Source organism: Gavia stellata, chromosome 3 (genome assembly GCF_030936135.1).
Source record: "Gavia stellata isolate bGavSte3 chromosome 3, bGavSte3.hap2, whole genome shotgun sequence".
Lineage (NCBI taxonomy): Eukaryota > Metazoa > Chordata > Aves > Gaviiformes > Gaviidae > Gavia > Gavia stellata.
In genome coordinates, this window is record NC_082596.1 from 85,481,332 (window position 1) to 85,497,400 (window position 16,069).

Sequence of the window (16,069 nt, forward strand, 5' to 3'; positions counted from 1 at the left end):
TTATTGCTGACTTCATAAGACACTTGAGAATGGGCTTTTATTTGCTAATATCAGAATAAAAACTGTATAAATTTTAAAATTCAGTTGCATTTTTTCTATCTCAGGGCCTTATCCTCTAAAAGTATATTTATGTCATATTAAAATAAAAAGACATACTATTCCTTTGACTAAAATGATTTGCATGTGCTTTTATTGCTCAGCATATAAGGGTTTATTTCTCTAAATTGCTTTCACAGTCACTCTGTCATCAGTGAACAAAAGAAAGAGACAGGAAAACTGAAGCACAATAACATTATACAATATGAATCAACCCCTTCACTTAATTGGTTTGATTCCATAAAGTATAATTTATATCAACTAATTATACAGTTTCTGTCATTTACATGTTGAAGTAAATATAACCCATCCATCCTTTCTTGAAGCTTATTTTAAGAGTTGGAAACAAGCCACAGCTGTCCTTGCAGCTAGCTCAGACTGGTCTAATGCTTGATGCATTAAGGGTTAGCTCATTAGCTTCTAGGAAGGATGTACTGAACTGTCTTTTTACTTAACCAACTATCATGTACATGAGTAGCTGAGAGAGAAAGGCCATCAGTTCCCTTCTGGACCAGGATGCAAGCCTACAGATAAACAGCTTTTATCCACTCTCCTCTGTTGAAAGGCAATGTTGTGTTATACCAAATTTTCATTTAATTGCTTGAACATTGTTGCGGTGATAGGAAAAGTACTTTCCCTTTTAGTCTTTGCCTTATTTTTTCTGGTTTTGGCAAGAATCAAGCTTTGGTGTGAAACATTTATTTTAATATTTATGAAAAAGTTCTATCTTTAACAATGAAACATGCACAGTAATGCAGAAAGTCAGTGTACTATTGAAGAGTCAGCAAGACATATATAAAACACTTTTGGAAATAAATCTCTACTAATAAAATAATTCAGATCCATTTTTCCTTCTAGTCATAAAGAAAATATCAGTTTTCTGAAGTGTCTCAGTTTTTTAAAATGTGGGCCAATAGATATCTGCAGGTCAAACAACTCTGACAGAAATATATAATGTTTAGAGGTTTTCCCTTTGTTACACTCCTCATTACTGTGAGACATGCAAGGTGGGAGTTCCCCACTGAATATGTTCAAAAGCACAGGCTCTAAATAAAAAATTCCATGTTCAGCAGGACAGTCAGTGGTTTTTCATCACTGGATGCTGATATCCCATCCGAACCTTCCTGACTCCTTAAAGGACCCTCAGTGAGATGAAGGTGTTCGGTGATCATTTTTTTTTGGCAAGCTTGTAATGTATTATTTATCAATGTAGCTTCTTCCAAGTATTAATAATATATGTTCTTCCACTTCTACTGTGAAATCTTTTTTTTTTTTTTCAGTTTAACTGAGTTCAGAAAATAAATGTAAATTTTATTTTGTGATAATTAGTATCTTCTTATTTGATAAGGTATCTATAGTATGGCAGCTTTTGTATAAGCCCTTTGGGAAACTGTGGTCCTGATTATGTGATGCAAAAACATTTACCCTGCAGCAGTTAGTGTTAAAGGACCTTCAGTCCCTTTTTTCAGTCTACACTTGGACTTCCTGCCTTTGTTGACCAATGATGAGTAATGTAATACTTGAGGTCTCAACTCCCATCAACAGTGAGGGATTTTTAGGTCTTGCCAGATCTCAACTTGGCACCTACCTAGACCTGATTTTAAAGGCTTATTTTTCACATAAACTAAAATTCTGCACAAGTATCCTTTTAGCTATGGTAGTCAAGCAAATGACAAACTTCATTTCCTAGCAGGTAGTTACTCTGAATCATTGCAGTGTTTTCAAAGTGCAAAACAGACAAATACAGTTACAATATTAGAAAAAAATATTTAAACCCAACATTTTCTCTCAATTATTTTTTTTTAGCTGTAATTAGCCTTGCGTCTCTGTGAATTTCAGGCACATTAGACATCATCTCACATAACACTTAACCAAATGGGACTGGCTAAGTAAATCCCCATTGATCAGGATTTTTGCTTTTACTATTTTTATTAAGCTGAAGTCCTTAGTTTACAAGAATATAAATATGTTGCCTGTAACACATCCCAAAAGAAAAGTATGTTTCAGGTAACTGTCTGCATGATCAAACTTGTTCCAATACACTGGAGTCCCCATACTGACATTTTAGCTTGTAAGCCATGCTAAAAGTTTATTATTTTCAATATCAACACAAACGTCCAATATTATTCTCTTCTGTTTTGCTGAGAGTCACTGCTGTAATTCAGCTTCTGTGACATTTGATAGAATAGAAAGAAAAGGTTTTCAACCCTATTAGCATGCAACGCACAGGACAAGGTTGGTCACTTGTGATTTTTTTTGCTTCTTCATAGCAACAATTGGGCAAAGACGTCATAACTACAGTGCATGCATTAAATGAGATCTCAAGGCTATCTTCTTCAAAAAGGATGATATATTCGATGATTTCTCTGTGTCGTAAAAACTGTCTGACATTATGATGCGAGATGTGTATTTTTTGCAACATCATAGTAGATGAAGTCATACAATGCTAAGGCTCCTAACAGCAAAGAAAGTAAAATACACAACCGAAAATCAGACACGGGAAAGAGCACTGGGCCCAAGGAACTTGCTAATGCACTGAGTTTTTCAGTTCCCAGGCAGTAACATTATTTCCTCTTGCATCCATGGTACCCTTCCAGCAACAGGGGTTCCAGCTGAAAGGAAGGAGCAGACTGCAACGGTGGGAGGTTTAACAAGCATTGAGGACGAGGACAGTGGGAATGTTGGTTCAAAGAGACCCTCTGGGATGATTTGCTTGTGGACCAGATTTGGAGCATCTCACGAGTGTTTTGACAGGATGTCAGGAAACACCAAGAGGCGTCAGTGGCTGTAGTCCATGTGAGCTCTGACAAAGTACAACTGGACAGAAGTCTTAAGGGTGAAATATAGGCTGGCAAGCGAAAGCTGAAGTTAAGGTCATTCATAGTAGCATAGTCTGAAGTTGTCCCACTATGTACAATCAGGGAGAGAAAGATGGAAAGGCAAAGCTTTAAATGCCTGGCTGAGAAAAAGGTGTAAGAAGAAAGGATTCACATTATTGGAAAGTAGGGGCACTTGCTAAGGAATGGGTGCCCATAGAGAAGATGCAAAATTCAACTTAGCCATAGGAAAAACAGGCTTCAGAAAGTTTAAAAACTTTCCTATGGCCATTGTGATTCTACCTGAAAAGTTGAGGAAAATTTGCAGGTGTTGGAAAGCACACAATCCAAAAAAATGCAAAAGTACACAGTTCAGAAGAAGGGTGCAGTCACCAGAATTCTGCATTCTTCACTGAGGAATGCTACAAAAGGTGATGATAGTCCGGTAGGAAATGCAGAAACGGTAGATCACACAGAATCAAACTAGGGTCCAGTAGAGAGGAGAAAGCAAGCCACAAAATAAAGCCAAGGGTTAAAATGGGAACTAGTATGGGTAGCTTTAGTGCCTAATGCTAAACAAGAATATCAGAGTAACAGGCATGTTCGAAATCTGTGAGAAAGAAGAAAATCAGTCAGGCAACGCAGTACCAAGAAGCAAAATACACTGGAAAGGCAAAGAAGACCTTATCAGTGGAGGAATAACAATGGTTGTTAAAGGAATCTCTAAGTCAAATAAGACTTAAAGAAGAGAGCAGTATTAACACTAGCTAGTCAAGAAAAGTTCTTTAGTTCTTCTAAATTTTACAGCAACCATAATGAGTTTAAATGCAATATCTGTGCAGGAGCAATAAAAGCCAAAATTAGAAAATTACTCAGTTAAAAAAAAAAAAAAAAAGTGGAAATAAATAAAACTGAGGGATATTGCTATAAAAAATCTGAATGGGATAGCTGAGACAGTTAAATCACTGTGGGTGGTCTTGATGCTATCTAGGGACACCGTTTTGAAGACCCACAGCAAATGCACAGCACCTATTAAAAAGCAAGTCAGTAAGGGTAAACAACATAGCTAATAAAAACAAGAACACATCTTTCAAAAAAAATAAGTTCTGTCTCAGGGAGGACAATAGAAAGAACAATAAAATCTGCTTTATGTATAAAACCACATTAAAGAAGACAAAAACCGAGTTTGAATAAATCTCTGGCAAACAAGCTAATAATAATTGTCTTTTAAAGACATCTGGAGGCAAAAGCCTGAGAGGAACTGTGTAAAGCCAACCCAAAATTGAGATATAGAAGTGCTTAGAGAAGATAAGATCACAACTATAAAACTTAATACATTTTTTTTCTTTGTGTTCAGTGTAGAATAGCTGGGGAATTTTTCCATCCTGGAACCCTTCTTTATGGGGGACTCATGAGAAGGCTAAATTAGCTATAGCAGAAGTTGTGGAACAAACACAACAGTAACAAACCATTGGAATTAGTTGTTACATGCCCAAGAGCCTGAAGGATGAAATGAGTGAACTATTATAATGTTTAATATTTTGCTTCAAACCACTGTGGGACATGAAGGCTTGGAGGTGCTAATCTAACACTGATTTTTTTCCCCAGAGATTTCCAGGGATTTGGGGGGAGCTACGAATGGATATGACTGACACTCACAGGGCAAAACAGTAGGAGCAGGATTAATGGACTCATGGAGAATATCCCATACTGAAAATAACTCAACACAGCTTTTCTAAATATTTTGCAATGCTTTCTGAATTCTTTAAAGAGGTCAACACGCAGGTAGATATGTAGGGATGGATTCAAAACAAATGAGGAGAAGCTCTTTGCTGTGCGAGTTATGATTAAGCTGTGCACCTCACTAACATAGGATGCTGTGGACTTAGAAATTTTACATAAGTTTCAAAGCAACAGGGCAACTTGCTGTAAGAAAAATCCATTGAGGGATGTTAAATATAAAGACACCATCTGGGCTAAAAATCGTTAGAAACTGAGGAAATGTTCTGGAGTATTGTTTGGCCTGTTCTTATGTATACCCTCTAGATATCAGCATAAGAGACAGAAGGCAGGGCCAGATGGATCTTTGTCTTAACATGGTCAATCTTACATGCTTGCAGATATGCAATATGTTTTCATACTGAGGAAAAGAAGAAGAAGAATTTTTATGTGAAAGAAAACTGTGAAGTTTCAGGTGTAGTTTGGTACCTAAGGAGCAGTTATAATACATAAAGTGCGATTACAGTTCATGTGCAAGAGAAGAGATACAAAATAAAAAGCTGCCATGATCTTACTGCAAAATCAGATGACTGTTCTAATATGAACTTGTCTTACTAACAACTTTTAGCAGCTAATTGTTTTGACATAGTTATCAAGGCTTATGCTTGATTAGTGTCTGCATTTCAAAGGTACGGAATAGAATACACGAAACTTCAGTAAATTTGAGAGCAATAAGTGACAATCCTGCTAATCATACACAGACTATGAAACTCTTTAAATTAGCATACTTCTGAAAAGCCTCATTTGAACTAATTGATATGAAACATTATAAATTGTCAGTGGATGATTACTATTTTGAGATTGTAAGTGTTTTCAAGGACAGATATAATCTTCTGGGCCAAGTGAAAAATCTGTTCCTGATTATCATAACAACAATGCTTAGCGTGAGCCAGTTCTGTCTTTGGTGCCTGGAAATCTCAGGTTACAACCTTTTGGCATTTGAAGGGGATCATCCAGTTTCCCTTGACAAAATAGTACTTCCCAAATAATTTTTAAAGTGTAAATGAAATGAATTCTCAGACTCAGGCTGGTCCTGTAGAATGATGATATATTTCCTCTTAAACATTCAGAACTCATAGTTTCAAATTGAGCTTTATATTATTTAAAAAAACAATATATTCTAAATTTTTTCATCATATACTGTTCTATTTCCTGGATCTCAATTCCTTATCTAAAGGATTTTTCACATTAATACTTTCAGTCACGCTTATTTGAAAATTAGTGCATTTGGAATACAACATACTCTTAGGAAATCTGGGTGGGTTGTCATTGACATCCGTGAGAGTAATGTTTACGGTGGTAGTGCCAGCTAGTCCTCCCAGCTGTCCTCCCATGTCCTTGGCTTGGATTAGAACTTGATATTGTTCTTTCACTTCTCTGTCCATATTTGGCAAAGCTGTTCTTATTATACCTACGAGAAGAAATGGGAAAGAGAAAGAACAAGTAAACAAAGGGCTGCGATTGTCTACTATTACATTTTAACACTGGATCTCTTGGACCAGGAATGGAACACTTCCTAAAAGGTTAAGAGAGGAGTTCACACAGGAACACGCAAATCACTTGGGCTTTTCAAAAGAGTGCTAGTCAGCTATTAAACCATTCAAAATGACTGCTGTGTCTTTTCAATCAGGACATGAATGTCTGGAAGAGAATGGTGCATTTTCAGTATGTGAATGGCATGAGCATAGGTTTGCCACGTCCAGACGGAAGAACATTGTGCAGAGTAAGGCAATGTAGAAAGAGGTGGCAATGCATTACAAAGACTGCATCTTCAATTGTTTCCAACCAGTCACTTGCCAACACAGTTAAGCTACTGTAGGCCAAGACAATATTCCTTCTGTACAAAAGGCAGTCTTTATTAGAAGACTCTCCTTTGCTTGAGAAAGTTTTCTTGATATAGCACATAGATGCAGTGAAAACTTTAGGAGTTTCCTTAAAGAAAGGTAATTAAAAAGCCATGGTAAGATGTTACCCAAATTACTCAATCTTCAGTGATTTTGTATAGCTGACATCTAAATAGGTATGCCGTAATCTCCCTTCTGATATGTTAAGAATGTAAATGATAAAGGGGAGACTTGGAGAGAAAGAGAGAGGTGCTACTGATCGGAGGATTAGCTGATGGGGTTGTAAAAAGCTATAAGGTTTTGGAGACTCAAGCCTTTCTCTTGAAACCAAATGTATAGGAGAAACTGCATTTCTTTGTCAAAATTTTATAAGTGTATATCACATTGCACATCAGCCATATGTTTCAGAAAATGGTTAGGTGAAGACTGGTGCAGATAACATGCACAATTGAAAAATAAACCTGTTGGAAGCATGCTTCTCCTCTAAGTTATTATTGGTTTTGAAAAAATTATTTTCTAGTATTAAACCATTTGGGTTTAAAAGGAGTTTTTTCGCCCTGGTATTGTAATGGGTCTGGAATGATAAGAAACAAACTTTAAGGGTCATTCTTATCTTTACAGCAACTAACTGCTGCTGTGTTAATAAGTAAGAATAGGAACCGTTAGCTTATAGTACTTGTTCAGAGTCTAGAAATAACTTTGACCTAAATTTGCTATTTCTGGAACCTATTAAAAATGCCTGTTGAATTGAATTGTGTAACAATTTCCTTTCTCTCCACTTGTAACACTGGTAATGATAATGACAACATTAATAATAACTACTATTTTCTACCTCAACGTGGCATATACTGTAATGCATAGATCTGGAATATGACTAGCAAATACTTAAGAACATTTAGATACTGCAACACTATCCTTTTGAGCTTTTGGAAACAGTCAGTGTTGTTCAATGTTTTGTTTGTTCCAGACAGAAATCTTGAATTGTAAAACTGTAAAAATTTGCTCATATTAATGTGATTTTCATAAAAAAATCTTTTTGTAAATAGGATGAACATTAGTAGGTTTCCTCTTGAATCTCTTAATCCATATTTTTGCATTGCGGAGACTATATGTTCCACAGTATTTTACAACATCCTTGGTATGCTCATTCTAAGGAGAAAAGAGCTACGAGAATTAAAGACTTCTCTTGTTATACTAGCAAAACAAAATAACAGGAAGTAGAAAAAACTGAAAATGGGCAGATAGTAGGTTGTGAGCAGGAGATGCAGTTCACCTGGTGGTTATACCTGTTTTAGGTACAACTGAGTGGCTTCCTCAGTTATAAATATTCCAGATCGTCTTCAGAAAATGAAGAATTGGCTGTCACTCTAGTAGTAAAGTTCCCAGTCACCCACTGTTTATTCCTATCTGGAAGTATAAGGGCATTCGGTATATTTTTCTGTAAAAAAAATTTGTCTCCAGCAAAAAAAATCAATAAGAATAATTTTCATGTCTAGCAGTTCATAGGCAATTTTCCCTTTTCTACCTACTCTATTTCAAAAGCATAGAAAAAACCCTGAAAAATACTATTTCTACCAAAATCATCAGTTCATATGGACAGGACAAAGGTGACTTAAAGTTATCTAACCAGAAAAATAGAAAAATAAAATGGAGGTAAAAATCCATGGGAAAGAAAGTACTACAAAATTTGGTATTCCAGCTTCAGCTTCACAAAGAATATCCAAACTTTAAATGAAAGGCTTATTACAATGTAGAGGCCTTATGTAAATATAATGGTGTTCTGAGTGTTTTTAAATCCTTCCACCTTAAGATTTTACAATATAGATTGTTGAGCTCCAGAACTGAATAACTTTGATTTTTTTTCATTGCAAATGTCATCAATATCAAATGTGCAGAAAAGTACGGTCTCGATGAGGCTGTTGAAAATTGAAAATAGTATATATGGGACCTGGGCCAGAAGATATACTCTGTGAAGTTATTGAGCCATAATTCAACAGGACATGACCCATTTAGGTGGAAGAGAAAATCCAGGTTCTGTGAAAAACCACCTGAATAAATATTAACATCAATACTCCTGTTGACACCGATTTGGATTTCAAGAATGTAACTGAGGTCAGAATATGGACTAGAATACTGAGTCTAAGAAAAAATTGGAGGCAACTAGCCACAAATAAGAATATTGACCTCATAAACACATCAGAAAATTAGGTGGAAAGAAGTTTGTCAAAAGGACATTTTAGTTACAGAACAGAATGTACAGAGGAAAGATAAGGGACATTATCTGTCTTAAGAGAAGTGCTCTATGTTAAAGAAAACTCACATTAAAATCAGAAGAGTAATTTCATAGCATCAAAAAGTAACCCCCACATATAAGATTTGAGGCCTTAAAATGTGCCAGTCCAACAGCTGCTCTCCAGCAGGGACTGTAATGCATTTAACCTTCCTGCAAGAGCAATAAAAGCTAACTCTCCTGTTTCCACATAGTTTGCTTACCTCCAGCAAAGCACTGCAAAAAATTAGGAGGTCAGTAGAGAAAAGGAGTAAAGGGGCAGCTGTGACATTCAGATGCATAAAGGTTAAAAACTATTTGTGTACTAGATTCATATCAGAGTAAATGTTTACCACCTATCAGGAATGATTTGAGAAAGGAGTATGTGTAAAGTCATGTGCATGCCAAACACAATCCTTATTTCACATGCAAAGTTATGGTCAGTGGTTTCACCATTACTGCTTTGTGATGAGATCTTGAGGTAGTAATAGAAATTTCCACAAACATATCAGCTTTTGTGTCGTGGAAGTTAAAAAGTAAACAGAATGGTTGGAATTGTTTGGAAAGGAATAAAGAACAAAAGTGTTATGATTAAGCTATTTTATACATCCATATGAGCTGTCTTCTTGAATACTGTATGTACTTTCTCGTCCTGAGAAGGAGGAGAAGGATGATCAGTGTTATGGAATGACTTCTGTTTAAAGAAGTCTTCAATCTAGAAAAGAGGAAACTGGAGGAGAATATGGGTCTATAAGGTCATGGGGAGCTAATAAATAGGAATTAAATGCTCACTGTCTTGTGCAATGTAAGTGTGAGGTATGAAATAAGTTAAGAGGTGTCACATTTCAAAGAAGCAATAGGAGCTGGTTCTTCATGCAAAAAAACTTTTGCTTTGGAATTTCTAGTCACTGGGCATGCAGATACTGCTTCTGGACAAGCCAACTCTACTGGGAAGTGGACAAGTTATGGAGGAGAATTCCTTTCAGAGTTTTAGTTACATGAACACTGCTAATCACGCAGGAACTTCGTAAGAACAAGTTGTTGAAGACTAGAAGAGTATTCAGGGGGTGCATCACTCAACACTTCTTCTTTTATCCTTCACTAGAGCTGAGCAGGCCATCACTTTTGGAATTGCCCTGGATACAGGGCAGCATGGACCTTTGGTCTGAGCTAGTATGGATGTTCTTAAGTTCTTTAAATAACTACAAGGGAATGTCTTAGAATTGTCACTAGAATGCAAAAGATGGCAAAAAAAGCCAAAAAGAGCAACTCAAAAAATGCTTATCCATCTGCCAGCAGTTCTGAGTTTGTCTGTCATTTTGTACCCTCATGGCTTTCTTCCCCTTTCCTGTCAAAAACACTCAAGGCAGGCGTCCGGTGGTAAAACTGCAGTGAAAAACTACTGTATCATCTCATCAGTTACAAAATAAAGAATGTGAAATGCCAGATGATCTGTAGTGTTGCCCAAGACTTCTGGATTTTAGAGCAAATCATTAAGCAGCATTCTGTGCATTATTATTCACATACTGTTTATCTCTACAGTCATTGTTAGACCCACAGGTAACTCTCATATTGTGACCTTTCTATGTACAGCACTTTATTGTTGCTTGTAGAAGTATGAATCTATATGCTTTTTTTTCTGGTATAAGATTTTAAACTGTGCTGGGCTAGCTGTTTCATGAATCTTCCTTTACAGCTGTGTCCATTCTTTTACCACCAAGGTCCACCTGAGTAACTAATTAAAGATATTAATAGACAGATGTGGAAACACTAGGTTTGTATGATGTTCCAGGGTTAGTAGGTGCAGGCCAGCACCTATGGTCCACTCACTACTAACTACTGAGTAACAGATGAGAGCATATGATACAGCAACTCAAAGTGCCTTGGGAAAAAAAGTTCTTCTTCAAGTACTGATAACCGTTAATTTTTTTTCTTGGGAGACTTGTACTAGAACTCCAATTGTGGCTTCAGTAAAGGTTTTTCTTGCCATTGAATTCCTCCTCATTCTTTACAAGATTGAAATAAAACAATAAGTATAAAGGTAAATACCCTTTCTCCCCCAGACACTTGAAGTAGTCCCATTTCAGTTTGAAAAGTAAAGTTGCTCACTGCAAATTGCAATACGGTCCCCTGCTAAATGGAGCATGTGACAAAGGAATGTGCCCATTGGAGATGGTGCACTAACAGCCTTATGAGGGTCTCACTGCCAAACTATTGATTGATTAGGGATAAAGTCTTTTAACACACAGTCTGACATTTAAGTGCAGCATCACTGGAAGGAGAAACTATTTGCTGAAAGGGGCATAGGGACAACTATCCCTGTAACACATTCAGGATGACACAATGCATGAAACTCACCATGTAGGTTATTGGCTCCTTAACTGAATTACTAAATATAGAACCAAGAAGGACATTTAGAAATATAGGACAAGATACCTAATTAGCATGTCTACCAACCTCTCAAATAATTCAGTCTATTTGAACATATTATCCTTTTCTGCTTACACATCCAGTAACCCCAGACAAACATACTATGCCCCAGGAAAAGAGGAGGGCAGGAGATGATTAGCTGTTCTGCAATCTCAAATTAGCTCTATATAGCAAAACAATCATTGCTAGAGAATTTCGGACTGCAAGTTCAGCAAGTAAAAATGCTGCGAAAAAAGAGTGTAGACCTAAGGTACAAAACTCAATCATCAGGAAAAAAAAAAATAGAATACATGTAGCAGATAAAGCTTTAGCTATAGAGAAATGGTAAAGCATAAAAAAAAAAAATTGTTCAATGTATACATATTTTAGCTATTCCAGGACTGATTGGAGGGGCATGTTTCTTTTGTTTCTACAACAATTGTAATTCATTCAAAAACTAGTCAATATCATGTGCAAAGTTACTCTAGTGGCTTTTGGCCATATCCATCCAGTCCATATTTATTCATTGATACTGCCCACATGAATCAAAACCCAAAGTTTAGATCTTCCACTGTTGCTGATAAACTATTTACCTGTCTTTGGATCAATGGAGAAATATGGTTGCCCCTGAAGAATGCTGTAAACCACTCTAGCACTGTTTCCATAAGTGGGATCATCAGCATCTGTCGCCTTTACTTGAAGCACATATGCACCTGCAAAGAAACACAGGTAATCACATTTTCAGTATAGAGCAGTGGTCAGGGATATATGACAGACACATTAATCATGTTGCTAGTGGATTCTGTTGTAATTCTTGTTCCATTGGAAACAAGGCAAGAATAAAACAGGCAAGAATAAAACAGTCAATTCTTCAGCTCCATGCTAGCAACCAGCTAGGTAACAGATGAGGCATAATGGGAAGGAAAGGAGAAGCAGCCCACCATCAGAAGATATTTATAAGCAGTTTATAATGCATGTATTATTTACAAAAACTTTTTACCCAATACATATAGGATGGAGGCCTGGGGAAGCACAATACTGGATTTTGAAAAAGGAGTATGTCCCGCAGTTTTGTGAAAAGGTTGACAACTGTGGAAGTAAAATATGTGAGTTGCCTTTAAAACAACTGTTTGGTCAAGCAACTCCTGAATCTGCCAGTGAACCAGTCTTTAAGTACCTTAAAAACCTATACTGCAGTTTTCTAAAGGTGGAATTCATGTTCCCATTCTAGAATGAAATCAGGTGTTCGGTTCAGCCAGTTGTCTTCAAAATCCAGACTTGAGTATTCTTCCCTTTCCAATACATCTCAGCAGGAAACAAAAGTACTGTGGAAGAACTTCCCCTTGATACTCTATATTCAGCCATGGTCATAGACAAGACCTAGTGCAGTTTGCTTTATATTCTGACTTAAAGGGGACCAATGCCACGGAGCCAAAGAAATTAACATGAAGAGAGAAAACTCACCGTAAATGGCAATAGTCTTGCAGAAATATCTTGTCCCTCCTGCTGGTCACTAAGCAATTTACTTGCATTTCCCCACTGCCCCATAATGAAAACAGTGTTCAAGCTACAGTCTTCTCTTCAGCAAAACAAATGGCCACATTATTAGGCTTTCCCATCAGCTTTGAAGAACTAATAGTTTCCTACAATCTTCTGTGCAAATGAATGTTGGGATTTGCAATGCTGATTTGGAGTGAATGAGGTTAAGACAACCTACATGAGAAACAGCACAGGGAGGAGGGTTATCCCCACCGTTTTTGTTTTAAGAAATGTTCTGCATTTGGAGGTCATCTGACATTTTTTCAAGAATATCCATGGAATATGCAAGTGCTTTTCAAGAATATCCGTGGAATACTGCAAAGACTGCTCCTTTTCTGTAATGAAAACTGGCAAGTTTCAAAGGATATTCACAATCTAAAATAAACCTTAATGGACTTGTCGAAATTTATTTCTCAGAGTGCCTCACTAAGAGTTGCTGCATGTGAAAGGCCCTATGACTTAAGACAGAAAAATAACTCATAGCAAAGGTAGCTGTTTGGAGGATTTTTTTTTTCAGTCCCTGTCCCCCACCATCTCTCCATCTGAGGACTGACAGTGGTGCTGAAGGGTTTCGAATTAACATTGTAAAAATACTTGCTGCATGATGGCAGGTCATACAAGACTGCTGCTGTTACAGTTGTTTATTGAACAATAGAGCATGAAAAGGTATTGCAAGAGATATTATTTCTATCTGCTAAAGAAGACACAGAAATATAAGTGTTATTTGACTAACAATCGCTTTTTAAAGTCAATAGGCATCACTTTTTAAAGTCAATAGGCTGATCATGTTTTTAAGCTGAGGGCAAGTTTCATTAAAATCAACTTCTAAAAGAAATAAAAGATTAGAAATTAATAAATGAATGAAAATAAACCATTGAGATGGATTCAGTTAACTAAAAGCCTGAGGTTACTCTCTTGATTTTCTGGACGTGAAAGACGAGGAGTAGTACGTGTTAGAGAATACCAAAGTCCAGGTTCAGCATAACAATTGTGGGAGCAGTGCCTACTCAAACACTTGTGCCTTTCTTTACATAACACATAACCATAACTGACTATACATTAAACAGCTTAGACAAGCCCAGCTGGAGGAATACATTCTCCTACTGGAATGACAGGCAGAAGTTATCTAATATCTGTAGAGCATTTGATGGCTTTCATCTGTTCCTATCCATAAGGAATATCTTTGTAATAGGATCTCCTGCTTTCAGCCCTGTCTTCTGCTCCAGAAATACAAGGAGCCACAGCAATAACTTAGTTTTTTACTCCAGTGACCAAGACGGAAAAGGAAATGGTAACTTTCAAATTTTTTCCACTCTTCCCTCAAAAAACAGAAGTTCACTGTACGTGCCACCTTTGGACCTTTACCGTTGTGGAAGAAAAAGGAAGATTTGCTCCTTCTGGAGCAATTACACTGGCAAAACATGTCATGTTCACTCATTGTACAGTACAACTTCCCTTCCTGGTATACACACAATTTTCTTCCTTCATTGCTATAGTATCTCACTATCTTTCCAACATAAAAAATTCAGTCTACTTTTTCTGCTGAAAAGAAATGCTACCTTTTAACACAGTTCCCACCTTCTTTCCTCCCTACCACATTGTTCAGTCTTCCCCTGCATTCTGACCTTAGGCTGGTGAGTTTTGCTCCCCTCTGAAGTGGTGGAGCAAAGCATCAGATTCCCAAATGCTCAGGTCTGAGCTGGAACTGGGTGACTGAGCGCTCTGGCTGACAAGTGTGCTGCTTCAGGACTGGTTTAAGACAATAGCCTGCACTTTTGTCAAAAAAAGGCAGTGCTGTCACACATTCCCAAGTTTCCTTTTGGGCCAGGACTCATGTTTCTGATGCCACACTGATTGCTACTTCAGGGAGATGATTTTAGTTTGTCTTCTGAGTACGAATTGACAAAATTGTGTCATCATGTTACCAAGACCTTTGCTTTGAATCTTGAAGGGAGCAACATTCTCCATAAGAGAACAGGACAGGCTGACCAAGATTTACAAATGCAAGAGCAGAAAGTTAAGCTTCTTTGTACGTGCACTTATTTTCTGAAGCACTGAGCACTGAGAAGACCTCCCAAAGGTCAGGATTTAAAAATCTAATGTTTCTGGAAGGCTAGCCACAACACCTGCCTTCTCACAGGTTATCAACAGAGAACTTGCAAACACCATAAGGAAGGTCTTTCCAACTATCTGATAGAAACAGCACACCTGTCACACAGAGCACTGACCATCATCACCTCAAGAAAGCGAATCACATCTTTTACTACTGACCACGTTGACTAACTTTGGGTAACAAATGTAGACAGCTAAAAGTCTCCTAAAGTCAGGAAGTGAGAAAAAATCTCATGTTACCTAATCAATACTTTTGCAGTACTTTTGGACTTTAGGATATATCATCTTTAAGAATTTTGCTTTGCTGCACGTCACTTACAAATTGAAAACAACACATGATACAAGTCTATATGCCAGCTCTTTAAAAAGAATTCTTAAACCTAATATTGTACTGATCTTGAGATTTGAAATCAATATTAACTGATACACTGAAGCTGCAATGAGACAAAATAAATCACAACTGTGATTTGACTTTAAGGAAATTATTTAAGAAGAAAGCATTGTACCTCTTAAGTACTTAAGCTGTTAGTTAAATAGTAATGCTTATTTTCTATCCATTTCAGTTACAATTCTGCACCTGTATTTATCACTATGAGAACTTTTCTTTTAATCCTTAGAAGCTCACTTCAGGAAAAAATAATTACAGTGTACTTTGAAGAGGACTGTAAGATATGCTAGTTTGCTATGCTAGGTCATATTCAGAAGGCAAATTTACCTCTGGTAAAGTTTGTGCAAAAAGTGCTGCAGTCTTTTTCTTATGGAAAAATTATATATACTTTAAGAACTTTTTACCTTCATATGAACAGTGTGATTTATTCACTTAGTTGTAGAATTATAGATAAAATACCAACTCATTTACTCACTATTTTACTCTATCAAATAAATACCTAGAATAAGTCTGATTTTCACTCCTTACAGTTAAATGACATTTCATTACTGTTGTTATAAAAGAGACCAAGAAGAAAAATTTATCTGTATTTAACAGATAAAAAGCTATTTATATCTTATCTCATTACGCCTACCTTTTTATGCACATGGTGGAGTATTTAAGTAAGTTCTATTCAGATCCGCAATAAAAGATAACCCACAACAAAAAGTCATATGCAATGAATAAGATACATCAGAATGACACTGAATTAGTGGAATTCATAAATATATTTCCTCCAGGTGCAATAAAACAGAAAAAATACCGCAAATCCAACAAC

At 36.6% G+C, this 16,069-nt stretch overlaps 1 protein-coding gene across 2 annotated transcripts in view; it reads right to left on the reverse strand.

Annotated features, from left to right (window-relative positions):
- Positions 1-16,069, reverse strand: part of CDH12 (cadherin 12) — a 155,193-nt gene that overhangs the window by 62,890 nt on the left and 76,234 nt on the right. The window contains exons 3-4 of one of the 2 annotated variants that reach the window (XM_009821563.2): positions 11,807-11,926; positions 5,935-6,102 (exon numbers count right to left, since the gene is read on the reverse strand). In XM_009821563.2, coding sequence (XP_009819865.2) covers positions 5,935-6,102; positions 11,807-11,926 — 288 coding nt within the window. The remainder of the gene's footprint in view (positions 1-5,934; positions 6,103-11,806; positions 11,927-16,069) is intronic. The other variant, XM_059815688.1, reaches the window with a different exon arrangement.